The sequence below is a fragment of the Conger conger genome, chromosome 15, assembly GCF_963514075.1.
Source record: "Conger conger chromosome 15, fConCon1.1, whole genome shotgun sequence".
NCBI classification, from domain to species: Eukaryota; Metazoa; Chordata; class Actinopteri; order Anguilliformes; family Congridae; genus Conger; species Conger conger.
The window spans coordinates 32,247,152-32,267,635 of NC_083774.1; the positions used below are offsets into that span (position 1 = coordinate 32,247,152).

The 20,484-nt window shown below is 41.5% G+C and overlaps 1 protein-coding gene across 1 annotated transcript; it reads left to right on the forward strand.

Moving 5' to 3' along the window:
* The first annotated feature begins 10,099 nt into the window (after positions 1 to 10,099).
* htatip2 (HIV-1 Tat interactive protein 2) lies at positions 10,100 to 18,786 on the forward strand. The gene is made up of 6 exons (XM_061222053.1): positions 10,100 to 10,268; positions 10,622 to 10,811; positions 11,353 to 11,460; positions 14,164 to 14,301; positions 15,185 to 15,246; positions 16,610 to 18,786. Exons 1-6 carry the CDS (start codon positions 10,153 to 10,155, stop codon positions 16,818 to 16,820), a joined length of 825 nt encoding a protein of 274 aa, XP_061078037.1. The 5' UTR covers positions 10,100 to 10,152; the 3' UTR covers positions 16,821 to 18,786.
* Positions 18,787 to 20,484: the final 1,698 nt, after the last annotated feature.

Consider the following 20,484-nt stretch of genomic DNA (forward strand, 5'->3'; position numbering starts at 1 on the left):
ACTGCGACAGTGTAGACAGGAAGTGGGCTGTGGTGTAGATATAAGTGCAAGACTGACGATGGTTGATGACGTATAAAAGTGATCAACCATCGTGGAGCAACCAAGCACCGTTTAAATGTACAGTAGAACTGAATTTGTTCTTAAATAATTGTGCAAACTCCAGCAAAGGAGTAAAAAGTTTTTTATGGTAACACTGTAAAATCATGTTCCATAAGTTGGCATGAACTAATGTAGTTGTCAATCTGTACAGCTTAGTTTATCTATTTGTACATCATTAATTCCTGTTAACAACTACATAATTTAATGTCAATTCATGATGAAAAAACAGTTAATGTACTTTATATGTTAATGGTAACTGTACTACATTAGTTAGTGGTTAGTTAATACATTAATTAATGAACAGTTAATTTTATGCTTATTTAATGTATTTGTATATCATTAAATCACGTTAACAACTACAATCGTCAATGCCAATTCATGCAACCTTATTGTACTGTGAAATTAGTTCAATATCAAGTTAAACATGGAGGTAATGAAACATTCAGTTGCAGTACTGTGTTATTTTATATTTTCTGTACTTATAGTGTTAGGTTTGGCCGGCCTTTTCGGGCATTTAAGTTGAATGGCCCTAAACAAGAATGTCCTCTCACTGATCCCAGCATCCTCTCACTGATCCCAGTCTCCTCTCACTGATCCCAGCATCCTCTCACTGATCCCAGCATCCTCTCACTGATCCCAGTCTCCTCTCACTGATCCCAGTCTCCTCTCACTGATCCCACTGATCCCAGTCTCCTCTCACTGATCCCAGCATCCTCTCACTGATCCCAGTCTCCTCTCACTGATCCCAGCATCCTCTCACTGATCCCAGTCTCCTCTCACTGATCCATTACATTACATTACATTATTGGCATTTGGCAGACGCTCTTATCCAGAGCGACGTACAACAAAGTGCATACCCATACCCAGGGATAAGTTCGCTGAAAGACCCTAGAGGTAAGTACAATTTCAACTGCTACCTGTACAACAAAGATAAGGACAAGGGCCATTTTTTTTTTTTGAACAAACAAACAAACAGAGCAAAAGTCACCAAAGTTAACTATCCAAACACTGCTTACCTAGCCAGCTAAATGATCCCAGCCTCCTCTCACTGATCCCAGCCTCCTCTCACTGATCCCAGTCTCCTCTCACTGATCCCAGCCTCCTCTCACTGATCCCAGTCTCCTCTCACTGATCCCAGTCTCCTCTCACTGATCCCAGTCTCCTCTCACTGATCCCAGTCTCCTCTCACTGATCCCAGCCTCCTCTCACTGATCCCAGTCTCGTCTCACTGATCCCAGTCTCCTCTCACTGATCCCAGTCTCCTCTCACTGATCCCAGCATCCTTTCACTGGGACAGTCATTTATTCAGGTAACATAAGGAGTTTCATTCCATTAATCTGGGCCACTGGGGGAATTGAAAACAGAAAGCAGAGAACAGTAGAGAGAGAACAGAAAATAACACAGTATAAAGAACAGTGAACTGTATAGAGAACGGAAAATTACAGTATAAAGAACAGTGAACCGTGTAGAGAACGGAAAATAACACAGTATTGAGAACAGAGAACAGTATAGAGATCAATACATAGTACAAAGTACAGTACAGAGAACAAAACAGGGAACAGTCCATAGAACAGAATAGAGGACAGGGAACAATACAGAGAACAGTATAGATATCAATACATAGTACAGAGTACAGTACAGAGAACAGAACAGGGAACAGTCCATAGAATAGAATAGAGGACAGATAACAATACAGAGAACAGTATAGAGAACAGAAAAGACAACATTATAGGGAACAGGAAACATTACAGAGAGAACACATTGGCGCACTATTAGAGCATTATTCTGCTTATAAAGTTATATAGTGACTCTGCAGAGATGTTCCCAGATTACAGTGCCTCCACGGCAGCCCAGAGGAGGACAGGCACTCGCAGGGAACATATGTCTTACACGGAATAGGAGGAGATTATTCTGTCTCTGAAAGGAACAATGACGTAGGTAAACACAGGGCGCTGGGCGAGGCCATTACATTAGCAGTGCAATGGGGTCTCCCACAGAGAGAGCCCCAGCACAGAGGGCACAGAGGGCCAGGCAGATGTCCCCTGCTTTCTCCCAGCATTAGTTCTACCTGCTGGGCAGAGTCAGGGAGCCATTTCCCCCCGGGAGGGGGGGGGAAGCTCAGAGCCCTTCCATAATCTGTTTGCTCATTTAATGACTCTATTGTTCTAGCCTGCAAAGCAGGTCTCAATGCTACTTAACTGTAAGTCTTTGCCCAAAGCTCCTTACAGTTACACTGATACTGTGGGACCAGGGCCAGCCACTCTGACAGACACTGTAATGGGCCTGTTTTGGACTGCAGCCATGGCTGGGCCTCACAGTGTAGGTTTTTTTGGGAAACATTTTTAATTGTACAGTATTTGCCCGATGACAACATTTTTAGTTTGGGCTGGCTCGGTGTGGGAGGGGCTGACTGGGGCTAGCCAGCTCCCTGATTGGACGGCCAGGCCAAGAGAGCAAGGAAGGGATCTTTATCAAAAATCACAATTTTCAACCAGCGGATACAGTCCACAAACAAACATTTCAAGATTGTTCTCTAGACCAGCGGTCCCCAACCTTTTTTGTGCTACGGACTGGTTTCATGAAAGACAATAGTCCGGCCTTCAAGGGGTGGGGGATAAATACAATGAAATAAAATGGTACGACCGGCATAAAAACAAATATAAAGTGCATAAAAAATACAACTCACCATAACGCTGAATTAGTGGGAGCCCTGAGGTCCCATCGAGGGGTAATCGGAGATAATGACACCCGAAGTGTGCTCTTTATGTCTAGTCTACTCCGTAATTTTGTTTTGGTTGCTGTCACTGCAGATAACCCAGCTTCACCGTGAGAATCAACGGTCGCGATGAACCCATATTTTAAGTAGGACTCCTGGTATTGTCTGTTAAATGCAGCTTTCTTTTTCTTGGTAGTCGTAGGCTCTTCTTCTGTCTCCTCGTTGGGCCTTTTCCCCTTTGCAAAGAAGCTCTCCAAAGACGCTTGTTTTTTACTCATGTTAGCTAGCTTGTGGGTTTAATTTTGGGGGTATCACGTGTACCGAGACAAGCCTTGACAAGTCTTGACATGTGTAAAGCACGTAGGCAAAACGGATGTAATTGGAAGAAAATCCGGTCGTTTTTCCAAAATAAAAAAATCTTTCAGACTGATCAACAAAATAAGGAAATAAAATAATAAATAAATAAAATAAAAATAACTGATAGGAAATAAAATAAGTTATTTATTCTTTCTGTGCAGACCGGTAGCAAATGACCCACGGACCGGTCCCGGTCCGCGGCCCGGTTGGGGACCACTGCTCTAGACAATGGTTTTCTAGGGTTTCGGCTACAGAAGAAGTCACTCATATACTTTGGAAATCTGCTAACAGGCAGAAGAAATATATGTAACTATTGCTTTCTATCTCAACAAAAATATATTTCGAAAAATATATATGTGGTGCTTAGCATGGAAATATGACAACAACAAATAAGGTAAAGTTTCCAGAAGTTCACAGCCTCTGTGGGTTTGGGCTGGGGGGGGGGGTTGAGGGGGCGGGGCAGGTGTCTCACTGCCATTGTTAACAATGACGGACAGGCGACAGTTGAGGCGGCAGACGCGGCCGGCTGAGTTCCGGCCCCTCCTCCCCAGGGGTCCCCGGATGAGCGTCAGGAAGTGCAGTGTTAATGACACATCATCGGGCCCCTCTGACACGGGCTCATGCGCGCGGGGGCCAGGTTTAATTGAGCTAATCCTGACAATAGGGTCAGCTGTGCGGGACTCCGCCCTCGGGGGTCTGATCTGTCCCAGGCTGCCTTGTGCCCGTGCTGGAGCCCAAATGGAGGAACAATGACCAGCAGATTGTGCTGTCAGGCCCCATTAATTGGCATCATTAGCGCGGCGCTTTGGAGCCGATGGCTCCCAGGCCTGAGACGCGCGGTGGCTTTGTTTCGCCGACGCTGTCGTGAAAAGGCCACAGCGGTGGTGCCATGTGCGCACCGCATGTCAGAGAGCCAGCAACATCACATCCTGACTTCACTCACACAGCAAACATCACAGCAAACACACTGACTTCACTCACACAGCAAACATCACAGCAAACACAGACTTCACTCACACAGCAAACATCACAGCAAACACACTGACTTCACTCATACAGCAAACATCACAGCAAACACACAGACTTCACTCACACAGCAAACATGACAGCAAACACACAGACTTCACTCACACAGCAAACATCACAGCAAACACACAGACTTCACTCATACAGCAAACATGACAGTAAACACACTGACTTCACTCATACAGCAAACATCACGTTTGTACAGAAGAATCACGTATGAAAATGATCATTAAAAGCATCTGGGGAATTAATGAGACAAAAAAGGCAAGTTCCAACCTGGTTTGATTCTAATTCATCACTGTTTGTCCAAGCACAGCTTTTAATGACATGCAGTACCCTCCAAAACTATTCATAAATTAAGTACTAAGCTATATTTTAATTCTCAAAAGTGGGATGGGAGTAGAAGAAAATCTTCTACTAAAATTTAATGGAATCAAACTAAAGAACACTTGTAATTATAAACGATACATTTACTTCCAGAAAATGTTTAACAAATAAAGATTCCAGCTATACAGCTTCAGATCTTTCCATCTGCATTTCTGGATTGCCCTCTTCAATTCAACCACAAATTTGACATAATTTAGTGGTCAGTTCAGCTGTCATTTGGTTGACTTTGAGGTATGCTTGGGACCATTGTTTTGCTGAAGGACCATTTTGCCCAAGTTTGTGCTTGAGGGTTATTACCAGGTGTTTGCCAAAATGTCTCCATACTTGCTGGAGTTCATGACTCCATCGACCTTTACAAGAGCCCCTGGACCAGGAGAAGCAAAACAACCAACAGTCACCACCCAGGTGGTGGTACCTGCTGCTGATGTGCATTGCCAAAAAGTTCATTTTGGTCCAACCTGACCATGACACTCAGTTCCAACTAAACTTTGGCAAGATTCTGTGAAGGCAGGAAGTACAGTGAGGTATGTCTTTGTGAGGCGGTAGAAGGTTAGAGCAGAATGTGTGGTTGTCATTGGGGAGATACTTCCACCACTGGGGAACCAAGGAGGACAAATTATGATATTATTAGTATTAATGTTAGAATACTCAAATGGAACGGATAGCGGTCAGAGAATGATCTGTGTGCAAGATCGCTGGAAATGGTTAGTACTGAATGCGATGTTCTGAATATAATTTGAAGTGTATTCAGAGTACACTTCCTCTGATCTGACTAAGATTTTTTGGTAATTTAATAAAAATATAAAACTGAAATCTCATTTATATAAGTATTCAGACCCTTAATTCAATACTTTATAGTAGCCCCTTTGGCAACAATTACAGCTTTGAGTCTTCTTTGGTAAGTTTCTACAAGATTTGCCCACCTGGATTTGGGCAGTTTATCACATTCTTCCTGGCAGATCCTCTCAATCTCCGTCAGATTGGATGGGAAACATCTGTGAACTTCCGGTCTGTCCCCAGATGTTCTATGGGGTTTAAGGCTGGGCTTTGGCTGGGCCATTCAATGACAGTCAGAGACTTGTCCCAAAACCACTCTAGCATTGTCTGGGCTGTCTGATTCAGGTCATTGTCGCGCTGAAAGGTGAACTGTCGCCCCAGTCTGAGGTAGCGTGAACTCTGGAGCAGGTTTTCTTCAAGGACCTCTGTATTTGGCTGCATTCATCCTCCCCTTAATTCTGACCAGTCTCCCTGTCCCTGCAGCTGAGAAGCACCCCCATAGCATGATGCTGCCACCACCATGCTTCACCGTAGGGATGGTATTAGCCAGGTGATGAGCAGTACCTAGTGTTCGCCAGACATAGTGCTTGGAGTTCTGCCCAAAGAGTTACATTTTTGTCTCATTGCAGTTCTTCCGGCAGGTTCTCCCATCTCTGCAGAGGACTTCCGAAGCTCTGTTAGAGTGACCATTGGGTTCTTCATCACTCTTCTGACCAAGGCCCTTCTTGCCTGGTTACTCAGTTTAGTTGGGGTGACATGGCTCAGGCAGTAAGAGCAGTTGTCTGGCAGTTGGAGGGTTGCCGGTTCGATCCCCCACCCGGGCTGTGTCAAGGTGTCCCTGAGCAAGACACCTAACCCCCAAATGCTCCTGATGAGCTGGTCGGCGCATTGCATGGCAGCCAATCACCATTGGTGTGTGAGTGTGTGAGTGTGTGTATGAATGGGTGAATGATAAGCATCAATTGTACAGCGCTTTGGATAAAGGCACTATGTAAACGGCAACCATTTACCATTTAGCTAGACAGCTAACTCTAGGAAGAGTCATCGTGGTTCCAAGCTTCTTTCATGTCACAATTATTGAGGACACCGTGCTCCTGGGAAGACTCAAAGCTTTAGAAATGGTTTTAAGGGGTAAAATATATTTTTTCTTTACCCTTGCCCTGATCTATACGCAAATGTATTTATATTTAAAATGACATGCAGTGTGAATTGTGGGACCTTATATACACAGGTGTGTGCCTTTCCAAACAATGTCCAATCAATTTAATTTGCCACAGGTGGACTCCGATCAAGTTGTAGACACATCTCAAGGATACTTAAAGCAAACAGAATGCACCTGACCACAATTTGGAGTGCCAGGGCAAAGGGTCGGAATACTTATGTAAATGAGAGATTTCTAAAAACATGTTTTCACTTTGTCATTGTGGGTTATTGAGTGCAAATTGATGGGCAAAAATGTTATCCATTTAAAATTAAATCTACAACACAATAAATTGTGCAAAATGTGAAGGGGTTTGAATACTTTCTGAAGCCACTCTATGTGTGTTCTTGCATGTGCTCGCGTGTGCTGTGCTGCTTTGGTGTGAGTGCTGTGTGTGCATGTGCCTAACAGTATCTGAAATAAAATGCACAAAAACTATTTTCACAATACACTTTATTGAGTGGTATTGATAACCCAATGAGGCATGAACTAATGAAAGTAGCACATAATTAACCCTTCAATCACAAATATGTGATTAGAAAGTCCTTAACTGAACATTCTAATCACAAATACGTGATTAGAATGTCCTTAGCAGAACATTCTAATGCTGATGTCACAATCACAACAGGTAATTGAAAGCAATGGAGTTCTGGAACACTGACTTAGAACTTTGAACTGGAAAACTGCAAAAGGGTTAAAGGTGGCTGGACGGGGACCAGGATTAAGGCAGGAGCCACCCTCGCACCCAGGCTGACTCAGAAAGGGCCGTTGATCCTCAGCCCGTCAGCTGATCAATGAATGACAATGAATCAACACGTGCAGCTGACAGGGGCCCGTCAGCAGCCGATTCCCCACTGCTGCCGGCAATTAATACCCGCTGCTAAGAACAATGAAGTGACATTTCGCTTTAATTAAGGGGCCAGGAGAGCCCAAAGAGCCCTGGACATCACAACTCATCCTTCTAAGAGGCTTTGGCTCAACTTCCCATGTTGCCCACCGTGGCGAGCGGTGGGGGATTTGAATTGATGGTATTCGATTGCTTCTTTTTTTTGTTTTGGCTTCAGGTTAATTGCGGCGGGTTTGGGAAAAGAGCAGCTATTCTTGAGAGGGGCGCCCAGTCGATAAGGCTGCACACACACGGTCTGAAGAAGGCTGTTCCTGCATGTGGCTGCAGCATCAAAATGTCTCTCACATTTCTTTTGGTTTTGTTTGCTGTAGTTGTTCTCCGGTCATGTAATCGAACAGACAGACTGCGGTAAAACACTGTTTAGTGTCTGCAATGCGACTGCTGAATCATTCAAAGGTTTAAAAAATGTGTCTGTTTATTGTTGTTTGAGGGTCAACTCATCTTTTAGTGGGTTTATTTTTTGTCACCTTTTATTTTATATCAAATGGAAAACATTTTGGGAAGAACTGCATTATTAATAATAATAATAAGAAGAAGAAGAAGAAGAAGAAGAAGAAGAAGAGCAATAACAATAACAGCAATGACAGTAATAATTGTACAATTATAATTGGAATATATACAGTACTGTGCAAAAATAGATTCCCTAGATTTTTTATATATATAAATTTGGTCTTAGGTTTTTATTTCTTTAGATGTTTGCTTTCTGGATTAAAGTGTCAGTAGAAAAGAACACATTTCAGATTTCTAAACATTCATTTTCCAAAAAAAGAAATGTTGCAATGATTATTTTGTATTTTGTGAAATAAAGTAACATTTTAAGTAATGAACCACTTTTCAGATTTAAAAAAAAAAATCAAGACTTGATCAAGACTGTCGGGAATTATCTGGTGAGCCAGAAGCAAGTGAGACAGCCACAGTCTGCAGAAGCACTGCGCATGTTTTCCAACATGTTTCGTATAACCCACCATATTATTTTACATTACAAATCATTTGACTGACACTTTTATCCGGTTCCCAGTCACGCACCTTAAACATTATGCTACAGGCAGACCATTTTCTTATAAAACTGCAGGACGGTGTACCTGAGAGAACTGATGCAGTTTTGAAGGTGAAGGGTGGTCACAAAAATTATTGATATGATTTAGTTTTCTACTGTGCTTACTGCTCTATATAGTAATTTTTCCCATTTTATAAACTTTTCATTATTTTATTTAGATTTCATTTTTTATACATGTGCCTAAGAATAGTAATTGTTACAAATTGAACACAGTTTTAAATGAAGTATATTGCTATATATTTTCATAACTCAGACACATAGGATTGCCCTTGGCTTCTGGAGAATGAGTCAGTGGACACAGCTGAGGCTTGTGACTGCAGTAGGAATTTTATCTGAATGAGTTTACAGGCATATCTGCAGTATCTGTGAGCTATGACTCATCTCCAATAAAAGACAGACTTGCTTAAAGCATGTTCCCCACAATATGAGCTGCGTAACAAGGATGAACACATCCTCTTTAGTGCCAGATTCATTTGAAAGGCGAAACCTGAGAGGAATTTTCGATGAGAAAAACGAGAGGGCCGTCCAGATTTAGGAGGTCAAAGACAAATGTTCGGCTCAAACGCTTTGATAGAAAAACAGGTGCTGGCAGCGATCACTGATCTTAAGTGATTGTAACAGATGAGCACAGGACATGGATATAGAGACTGGTTCATCTTCATGTCATGCTCAATGTGTGTGAAATGTTAGGCAGTATATTTTGACTTCTTTGGAAGACTTAGTGAAATATAAGCGGAAAAGTAATGTACTCACCTGACATTTCTGTTAATTGTATCGTACACATACTAACATCAGTTGGTCTACATATACAATATTAATGTAAATTAACATTTTATTTCATAGACATGACTGTACTGTCACACTTTAGTCAGTATAGCACATACTGATAAATGGCACAATTTCTCCATCTGTACACCATAGCTGTCAATGTATGCTAACTTAGTTCGTGGGAAACCACTCACGTGACACAAAACAGGGAGGCAAAACTGAACTTTTATATTTGGACAATGTCAATGATGCCCTCTGCTGGCAGGGAAGTGTAAATCCAACATGTAAATCTAATGTCAGACAAAAGTAGAGATTTTTGCTTTCTAATTTGTTGGTCAATATATTAAGCTTCCAGATTTTCAATAACTCCACAGGTCACAATTCATTTCTGAAACTATGATTCACTGCCTTGAAGGAGTTGTTCTTTGCGATTCATTTTATTCTGAAGTTCGCATATATGACTGACATATAATTCTTAGTTACTCGTGTATTTTATTCTGTCAGCAAGCTGCCTCACGGGAGATCTTTCCAATTTAGTTAGTGTCTGTTATAGTGTTAAGCCTACAACATTTGGAGACATAGGCTACAATCAATATAATTAACTGTAAAATACTTCTGCCCAGTCTATGACATATTTTATATAACACTTATATAACAATATTACGAATTTCTACAAACATGTATATTACTCACAGAAAGCATTTCGGAACCTTAGTCTATTTCTTTATTTCGGACAATCTTGAAATCAGTTTCGTGTCATACGTTTCGTATTCGGCGCATGCTCACTCCGGGTGATAATGGCACCATCCAGGAAGCGACTGCTCCCTTGACACTTCACTGTTTATAAAATACTGATTATGAAACCTGTCGATTGCAGCTGTAGTGCAGTTGTGGGCTTGTTTACCATTGTAGTCGTTGTCATTGCAATAATTTTTCATCACTTGGAAAATTCGGAGTTAGCAACGTATCCCAGGTAAGAGTAGCTAAAATTAGACTGACTTAAATAGCCCAGAACGACTTATGACAAATGAAATCAAATGAATTGACACAAGACTAGCTACAAAAACGCGGTTAAAGCGTAAGCAAACATGACCAGAACACACCGAACGCCCATTAACCTGGCGAACTTCACTAAGATTACATATTTTATGGATAAACATTTGATAGCCATGTGTTTGAGTTTTGACTGATGTAGTAAGGCGTTTGGTTATATATATTGCTGAGTCATGCTTTACTTGCGCTTACTACTGTAGGAATATAAATGGCCATTGCCAAGATGCAATCGCGAATTATAGATGAAGTTAAAAGATTTGTTGCTCGTTACAGAATGGCATATGATATGAAGACCCTGGAGGAGAATTTCAGGCAAACAAATAAAACTTGTTTTATTGTGGGCGCTTCCGGGGAGACGGGCAAAGAACTGCTGAAAGAGATTGTAAACGGAAAGATATTCTCCAGGATTACCCTGATTGGGAGACGACAGCTAACCTTTGAAGACAAAGCGTACGAAAGCCTGGTAAGCCATAGAATGAAAGACCATGGCCAACTGTGTGCCCATTCTGAATTTGTGCAAAACTGGCTCAGTGCTTCTTTACTCAATTTCGGTTTTTTGTGCCTATTCTTATAAAAAATATATATAACTTATATTTGAGCCCAGTATCTCATAGTACTGTCGTTGCTTAGAGTCAGGTACTGGACTACCTCTGATTTACCAGCAGTTAGACAGCAGACATAATTAATGAGTAGAAAATTTGATAGCCTACATATTTGTATTAAAAATGAATGGTCATATCTTAGCAAAGCCCAACACTTCTGACATGATAATGGGATAATTATTACCTAATACTACCATTGTGTCAATATCACATGGAAATCAGGGGTGGGGCTAATGTCTTAAATGCGCAGAAAATGTCAAAATATGATTTTGAAGTGTGAAAATATCGCCACAGTGGTATAAATGCGCTGAAAAGCCAAGAAAGAATGGGTGAAATATTGCATGATATCAGCTGCAGTGGCAGGTTGTGTGTATACTCTATTTAAGGTTTGTATCTTCTCAGGTTCAGGAGGTGGTTGATTTTGAGAAACTAGACGACTACGCGGCTGCTTTTCAGGGCCACGACGTGGGATACTGCTGCCTGGGAACAACCAAAGCCAAAGCGGGAACAGTGAGCGCTTTTTCTCAACACATTTTTAAAACTATATCGCCCAGGGAGGCTCCGGTTCCGTCCAGTCCACTTCAATCTTCTCTTACACGAGCAGTGAGGCAACAGTTTAGCAGTTCGTTCCTTGTATTTTCTTTCTTGGAAGTAACAAGGAGCTACACATGATTTTAACTTGAAACGGGACGTATTTTCCGGACATGCCAAAGATTTTACATGATAGGAACTGGCGCCTTTCCCTATTGTTTTAATGCCTGCAAGTGAGCAGGCGTGCGCAGTAGTGGTTTTCAGGCCATTTACAGTAGCGACAAATAGTAGTCATTAGCTAACGTTAAATGAATCGATAAATAGTCATCAAATGTAACGTTAGCTATCTAGCTGGTTAAAGTAACTGGTTACCAAATCTATCTTAGCTAACTAACATTACTGCCTAACGTTATCTTAGCTGCTAACATTACATCATGTTATGCTCAGACTGGCTCACATCTGACTGGCGCTAGTCTGGATTGGATTGTCAAAACCAATACGGGTTATATGCATTTTAACTGGGTCTTGACAATCTTGAATACTTTTCATTTTGTCTTTCTAGAAATCACCCGTTTAGCGAACTGTTTTGGGAAAACCCCATTGACCTCCATTCATTCTGTGATCGCCCATCTGTCGAACTACCAGTCCGGACGTTTCTCACCCGGAGTGCGGTCTCTCGCTCTGCCTCTTTCTCACTGGTCATAGGCTGTGTTCGAAACTGCATACTAGCATACTACTCATACGAAATTTCAAGCTGATTTTCATTTAACTGTAGTATGAGTAGTATGCTAAATATGCCCTTTCGAACACAGCCATGGTCACATTGACCTTTGTGAGGATATAGGTCACAGGGGAAGTAATAAAGACCTTCTTTAAAACTAGTATGGATCGTTCTTAAGAATGATCCTTACCAAAGCATTCAGAATCCAGTCTTGATTCTAGGCTGTTGATTGCCTTTGGAGTCTGTTATTGATGTTTGTCTGCACGAGGACCTCGGTTGTGCCATAAAAGGCAAGGAAGCCATAATAAGGCTGAAGAATAAACAATGCAGCAATGGCCTGATGCATTTGTCACTGGAGCAAAGGAAGATAAAAACGTGATTCATTTTGTTACAGCAAATGAGTAATTATGGGTACGGTCTCTTAGATTTTACATTCTCCGGCACTTTGAAGTTCACGTTTTCTCGTCATGGCGCACCACGCAAAATGAGTTGGCGAACTTCAGAAGCCGGAGCGTTTTGAGTGCGTCTCTCTGAAGGGCTTGGCGGCCGCGGCCGGCGGGTTCTCAGGGGGAGACGGGGCTTCTGGGCCAATCGTTCCCTGGGCGCGGCGTCCCCTCGATTGTGGGAAAAGCTCTCCCTTTCAGACGGGCCCTGGCTGTTGTTGTAGCCAGGCTTCCGTGGCCTGTTTGTATGCATTGCTCCTGAGAAGAAGGATGTGGTGTCAACGGCACGGTGCACCGCCCCCCCCCGCCCCGGTCCGCCATTGTGCTCTGGAACCTGCAGAGTGTACGCATTTGAAGTTTCGTCCTGCACCAGAATAGACACATACTCACAGCCCCTTTAGAGTTCTCCGGGGGGGGGGGGGGGGCGGCATTTGGGGCGTTGGGGTTGTTTCCAGGGGTTGGGACACAAGACGGTCATTGTCGTGTTTTCTCTTTCTATTTTCTATTCTCTCCTTTAACCTTTTTTTTCTTCTTTTTTTTTGTAAAAAAAAGAAGAAAAAAAAAAAGGCAGTGGAAATCCCAGCGCTCGAGCGAGAAGATGTGAAATTTCTTTAGGGGGGCGCCGAGTCTATTTGGCACTCATAAAACAATATTTAGGGTGACGCGGGGCAGTGTGTGCGTCCCCTCTCTGAATGGGCCCCATTGAGGCGGGTGATGGGTGTAGCGTGGGGCTATGGGGTGGTAGCGTGGGTTCCTGTGTACCGGGGGAGGGGCTGTCACTTGTTAGCGGGAGTGGCGGAAAGGGGGCTCGCCAGCGTCCTGTGCTTGGGTTAGCATTAACTGCATAATCGGATTGAAAGCGAGCCACGGTATTTATGTCAGTTCACATTTCATCAAAATGGCGGCCTGTGAATTGGAGTCGACCGTACAGAGGGGCTAATCCAGAACTAAAGCCAAAATAATTAGGGGCTTGGTCTAATCCACTCTTCATTCTGCGGGCTGTGAATGAGATTATAATGAGGCCAGGCTTTTCTGTTTGGCAGACCCTAACGTCCCAAACTTTTTAAATGCACCAATTGGAGCCTGCAATGGGAGCTTGTCAGCTCCTCGGTACAATGTGAAAAAGAGAGAAACGGTTACATACACTGTTAGCATGCAGGGCAACTTAAACTTTAAAAAACATCCTTATTTTCGAAACTATATGTTTGTGTGATATTATTATTACCTGTTCGTGATATTTGTCAGTTTTACAAGTATTTAAAAAAATATGTATTTCAAACATAGATTTGAAGTTATTTCATAATATTTGATAATTTAGCATAATTAAAAATTAGTGTGTTGTCCTAGGCTGTATAGGCATAATACTACATTTCCCATCATGCATTTCCTGTAACTCCATCCTGAGAAATATTACATAACGGGGAGTCCAGTGAATGTCAGTAGTGAATTGTCTGCTTTAAAACGGGTCTGCTTTGCAGTACATTATAGCAGAAGTGACTGTTTTTATATCTTCTTCAGGAAGGCTTCATACGCGTCGATCACGACTATGTTTTAAAGTCTGCACAGCTGGCTAAAGCAGGAGGCTGCAGCCATTTCAACCTGGAGTCCTCCAAAGGAGCTGAAAAAGGCAGCAGCTTTCTCTACCTGAGAGTAAAGGTACACAAATCACTCTGGCCCTTCATTTGACATATAAAAACTAATCCCAAAAATCACTGGGCGTTTTTTTTTGTTTTTTTTATGGTCTATGGTTGGAACTGATTTGTGAGCCTCACCAAAGAAATTGGCTCGGTCTGAAGATGCACTCTTTGTGCCAAATCTTCATAAACCTATAAATGTAAATGTGATTTAAAGAGAGGTCAGACATAGAAACTAAGGTCTAAGCTACTGTCCCCTCCAAAAGTATTCAAGCAGCAAGGCCAATTCTTTTGTTTTTGCAATACACTGAATACATTTGTGGTTGAGAACACGAGACTTTCAAGAATTTCAGCTTTTATTTCCTGATATTTACACCTAGATGTGTTAAACTACTTAGAACATAGCACCTTTGGTATCAGACCACCCAATTTTTAGATGAGCAAGTCTTGGTACAGAGAGTATTTAAATAAATGAAAGTAAGTAACACTTAATATCTGGAAGCATATCCCTTGCTTGCAATAACTGCATCAAGCTTGCGGGCCATTGACATCACCAAACTATTGCATTCTTCTTTTGAGAAGCTTTTACAGGCTTTTTACTGCAGCCTCATTCCGTTGTTGTTTGTTTTGGGGGTTTTTGCCCTTCAATCTCCTCTTCAGGGGGTGAAATTCATGCTTAATTGGGTTAAGGTCTGGTGATTGACTTGGCCAGTCTAAAACCTTCCATGTTTTATACCTAATGAAGTCCTTTGTTGTGTTGGCAGTGTTGTGTTGGCAGGCCATTTCTTTCTGCATGATGAAGTTCCTCCCAATTAGTTTGGACGCATTTTTCCTTAAGTTGGCAGACAGAATATTTTTGTAGAAAATGTACACATTTTCTTGAACGCAAACATTTCTTTTTGCAGGGAGAGGTAGAGGCGGATGTTGGGGAACTGGGGTTCGAAAGGTATTCGATCTTCAGGCCTGCGTAAGTATCACCAATACGCTTTACTGTGTACATTACACTGCTCTTTTATTGCTTTTTGTCAACATGAGGACCAACATTGTGCCAATGACAGTGAAGGAAGCCATCACGAAGCTGAGAAATAAGGAAAAAATAAAAACAGAGACATCGGCCAAACATTAGGCTAAACCAAAATAAACTTATTTGGAACATTCAAAGAAAGAGAGCACTGGTGTGCTCAGTTATTGCAAGGGGCTGGTAGGTCTAGGAAGAGATCGACAGTTAATGAATGAAGAATCCTCACCATAACGAAGAAACGGAAGTGATTGAATACACCTGACTAATCAGAAGCAGCTGAGAAGCCAACTGTCCAATTACTTTTGGTCCTCTAACAGATCACTCGACGTGGCTGTAAATACACTGAAGACATAGCAGTCTGAAGAGTACCCTCATATTCATTGTTTCATTTAAAATCCAATGTGCTGGAGTACAGAGACAAAAAAACAGAAATTGTATCACTGCCCAAATACTTACGCACCTCACTGTACAATGGGGTCCTATGGGAGGACCGTTGTACATGAGAAATTGCTGGCAATGAGATGTGATGTAATGGCAATATACACTTTCAGAAGAAAGGGTCTCGAAGGTTCCTCTGTGTCTCCATGGATAAACCTTATCTAGTTCAAAGGTTCTTGGTTGGGCAAAATTGCTGAATCTTTCCACACATTTCTCACCTACCATAGAGGGTTTCATGAAGAACTAAAAACGGTTCACATATGGAGACAAGCCAAAGAACTACTGTTCCTGAGAGTCAAAGTGTGGAGCACAGTAAAATTGGGCCTCATGCAAGAACCACTCATACGAACAGATTTGTTCTTAAATCACTTAAACTTGGCGTATACACCAATTTTCTCTTATTCAGAATTTTTCTTAGGTAGGAACAACATTTACAGGCCCTGACCTGTCACACAAGTCATGTAAACGAAAAGCTTGCAGTGCATTTTCATCGCATCTTGCCTGTCACACCACACTCGGATCAAACTTTCAAACTAGGTGTTGCGGATCAAATATGAATCAAGAATCAGCGCCATATTATTATGTTTTTCCAAAAACAAAGGAACCACAGTCTTACCAATCAGGTAACAGTCATCCCTTGTTCTTGTCAATCCCATTGGCCATCTATCTGTTGGGACCCACCTACAGTACCATGTATACTGTATCATAATGGATATTGGTGCAAATGAAGCTTGGTGCAATTGTTGAGTCCGACGTGGCACACTCGTACAAGTATTCTGCTACCGTTTACAGTGTAGCCGCTTTCCACCAGCACTTGAGAAATGCCTGTAATGTCCACTTTGTGTTTATCCTTCCGTTGCTCTTCTCCCAGGGTGCTGATGGTGGACCGGCAGGAGTCCAGGCCGGCAGAGTGGTTGGCCCGGAAGTTTCTGGTGCCTCTGTCCGCTGTGTTCCCCACTGCCATGTCCATTCCCCTCACATCGGTGGTGAGAGCCATGGTGCTCAACACACTCTTGGAGAGCAAGGAGAAGGTGGAGATCCTGGAGAACAAGGCCATTTACGAGCTGGGAAAAGCCACATGAGACATAAGAACACAAAACTCCATAACCCTACACTCCCAACTGCCAGTTTCTGAAACCAAATTGTTTATTTTTTTTACATTAAAAAAAAACATTTTTTTTTTTTGTATATGAGTCTGTGAGTATACAGAGTCAGAGAGTACAGAGTATACAGTAACCTTTGTTAGAGTTCAGTTAACACTGGTCATTTTACTGTATGAGAAATAACACTGGCAATCAGGAGCTTACGGTTATGGGGTTTTGTCTGTATGGCGTGTTGTTCTGAGATATGAAGCTTAAAGCGCTATATGGCAGCTCTGTTTTTCTTCCATCTGTGATAACATGTATAAACAATCATTTCAGCCGTTTCATCTGCTGTGTTGTACTGCAAAATTACTACTGTCAAATAATCTCTTGGTAAAATCTCACATAAATTTGCACGAAAATATTGTCTGAAATCAACTCTTAAAAGTCAAAAGGGGATGCTATTAGAATTGAAAAATACTCTCAAGATTTACCTGTTCTAAGTTCTTTAAATGTTTAATTTCTGCTTTTTCTTCATGGCAGTTTCAGTTCACACTTTGTCTGGGTAGGAACAGGAATGGAAATGAGTGCCTTTTGATAATAATGTATACAAAAATGTGTGTTTTGTGTCATAACTGAACTAAAATGGCAGGTATAATCCCCTCCAGAAGTATTGGAACAGCAAGGCCAATTCCTTTGTTTTTGCAATACACTGAATACATTTGGGGTTGAGATAAAAAGATGAACACGAGACAAGCGTTCAGAATTTCAGCTTTTATTTCCTGGTATTTACACCGAGATGTGTTAAACTACTTAGAACATAGCAGCTTTGGTATCAGACCACCCAATTTTTAGGTGAGCAAAAGTATTGGAAGAGAGAGTATTAAGTAAATGAAAGTAAAATAACATTTTCACTAACTCTTATTTTGTGATGCTTTTCCAGGCTACTGTTTCAGGCGGTTTTTCCCTTCAATCTCCTCTTCTGGACGTGGAATGAATGCTCAATTGTGTTAAGATCTGGTGATTGACTTGGCCTGTCTAAAACCTTCCACTTTTTCTCCCTAATGAAGTCCTTTGTTGTGTTGGCAGTGTGTTTTGGGTTATTGTCTTGCTGCATAATGTAGTTCCTCAATTAATTTGGAAGCATTTCTCGGTAACTTGACAGACCGAATGTTTCTGAATTCATCCTGCTTCTACCATCAGTTACATCAGCAATAAAGATTAGTGAGCCCACTTCAGAGGCAGCCATGCAAGCCCAAGCCATGACACTTCCTCCACGGTGCTTCACAGCTCATATGTTTTTGGGTCATGAGCAGATCCCTTCTTTTTCCACAGTTTGGCCTTTCCATCACGGAGGTTAATCTTCATCCCATCAGTCCATAAACCTGTTCCAGAACTTTTGTGGCTCATCTCTGTACTTCTTTGCAAATTGTAATCTCGATTCTTACCACTGTGGTTTACATCTTATGTTATAACCTCTATATCTCTGCTCTCTAAGTCGTCTTTGAACAGTTGATTGAGATACCTTCTTCCCTGCCCTGTAGAGATTGTGATCTCACTGACTGATGCTTTGGGGGTTTTCTTCACAGCTCTCACAATGTTTCTGTTCTAAACTGTTGTTTTCCTTGGTCAACCTGTCCAATGTCTGTTGCTAAGTACGCCAGTGTTATGTCCTTTCTGTGCAATGCCTCCGATCATTTCCCCCTCTTCAAAATGGCTTTCTATTCTCCCAAAGACAGTTCTCTGGTCTTCATGTTGGTTTAACACTGTGTATAGCAAAAACAAAGAAATTGACCTTGCTGTTCTAATACTTTTATAGTGGACTGTATATACTGCATATGTGTCTTTTGCCTTTGACAGCAAAAATACTAGTTCAATTGTATATGGTGCATAAATATGATTACATATCAATGTACTGTACCTATATTTATATTTCTGGTCCAAATACATATAGTATGATATTGAATGATTTCTGATTCATCTTGATATCTCATCTTGCAATGTATTACGTCACTTTGCTTTCTGTGCATTGTCTGCAAGACATTATTAATCAACATTATGTGACCAACTTCTAATTTAATTATTTGTATATACACTCAGCACTTTATTAGGTATTTAATACTTATTTTTTAGACTTCTACTGCTGTAGCCTATCCATTTGTGTGTTCAGAGATGTTTGTCTGCATACCACTGTTGTCATGTGTGGTTATTTGCGTTACTTTCACCTTCCTATCAGCTTTCACCAGTCTGGCCCTGTTCCACTGACCTCTCTCATCAACAAAGTGTTTCTGACTGCAGAACTGCTGCTGGATTTTTTTCCATGTTCCATGGTCAAAGTCACTTAGATCACATTTTTCCCCATTCTGATGGTTGATGTGAACATTAACTGAAGCTCCCGAGCACTTTATTCGGAACATTTTGTACTTTATTACAGCTACTTATTCATGCGATTATCTAACCAGCCAATTGTGTGGCAGCAGTGCAATGCATACAATCATGTAGATACGGGTCAGGAGCTACAGTTACAGATGTTCACATCAACAATCAGAATGGGGAAAGTGACTTTGACCGTGGAATAATTGTTGGTGGCATGCAGGGTGGTTTGAGTATCTCAGAAACTGTTGAAATCCAGTGAGCAGCAATTCTGCAGACAGAAACGCCATGTTATTGAGAGACATCAGAGGAGAATGGCCAGACTGGTCAAAGCTGACAGGAAGGTGACAGTAATGCAAATAACCACACATTACAACAGTGGTATGCAGAAGAGCATCTCTGAACACACAACACAACTCTTAAGAGAATAGGCTACAGCAACGCTGATATTACAAAACATATACAATGAGAAGATTTGGTACAAGCATTGACCCTTGTGGGACATATTTCACATTTGAAACTTAAGAAAATCCTTCATTCAGTTGAACACATTGGGTTCTACCACATAAACCAAGAGAGTACCTGTCCACAAAGTTAAAATAATAAAATGTTCTAAACTGTCAAACTATTTAGGTAAAGACTTGTACAGATACAGAGTTGCACTCTGATAGTAGATCATTTACAACTGTGACAAGTGCAGTGTCAGTACTATGGTTTGCTCTAAATCTTGTTTTTACTGATCGTGTAGTTAATATTTTACTAACAATGGCTTTCTCTAGTATTTAAGAGGGGAAAGAGTAGTTTAAATTGGTCTGTAGTTTTTTTGATTGTCAGGATCAAGATGAGCTTTCTTCAGGGTCGGTTTAATAAACAGCCACATTCCGGAACACACATCTCTTTGACAGTAATGCATTTATGATTGTACCATGGTCTGGGTGAATATTCAATATCAGATTAACCGTTAGAAGTTATAAAACCTTTTGTAGATTTTTGGGCACTGAAAAATATTTGAGAGTTTAACATAATGGAGAATAAAGTAATCATTTTTAGTATTTGGTTGCATATCCTTTGCATGGAATGACTGCTTGAGGTCTGCAGTGCATAGACATCACCAGACAGAACCCTCAGCTATCAGGAGTTCGCAAGACTCCACTGACAGGGCCATCAACTCCAACAGCCGTGTACTTAGAACCAGTGAAATGCATAAAATATCAACAAACATGCAGCAAGAAGAAAGCGAAAATAGTGAGCATCCCAGCTCCTCTGACAATGCAGAATTACTAACACAAGA

Bases quoted from the DNA above. Each gene is read 5' to 3' on its own strand.
- htatip2 (XM_061222053.1), top strand. From the start codon at position 10,153: ATGAAACCTGTCGATTGCAGCTGTAGTGCAGTTGTGGGCTTGTTTACC. The intron at 10,269-10,621 runs GTAAGAGTAGCT...TGCTCGTTACAG, and splicing joins GAGTTAGCAACGTATCCCAG to AATGGCATATGATATGAAGA. The intron at 15,247-16,609 runs GTAAGTATCACC...CTCTTCTCCCAG, and splicing joins TATTCGATCTTCAGGCCTGC to GGTGCTGATGGTGGACCGGC.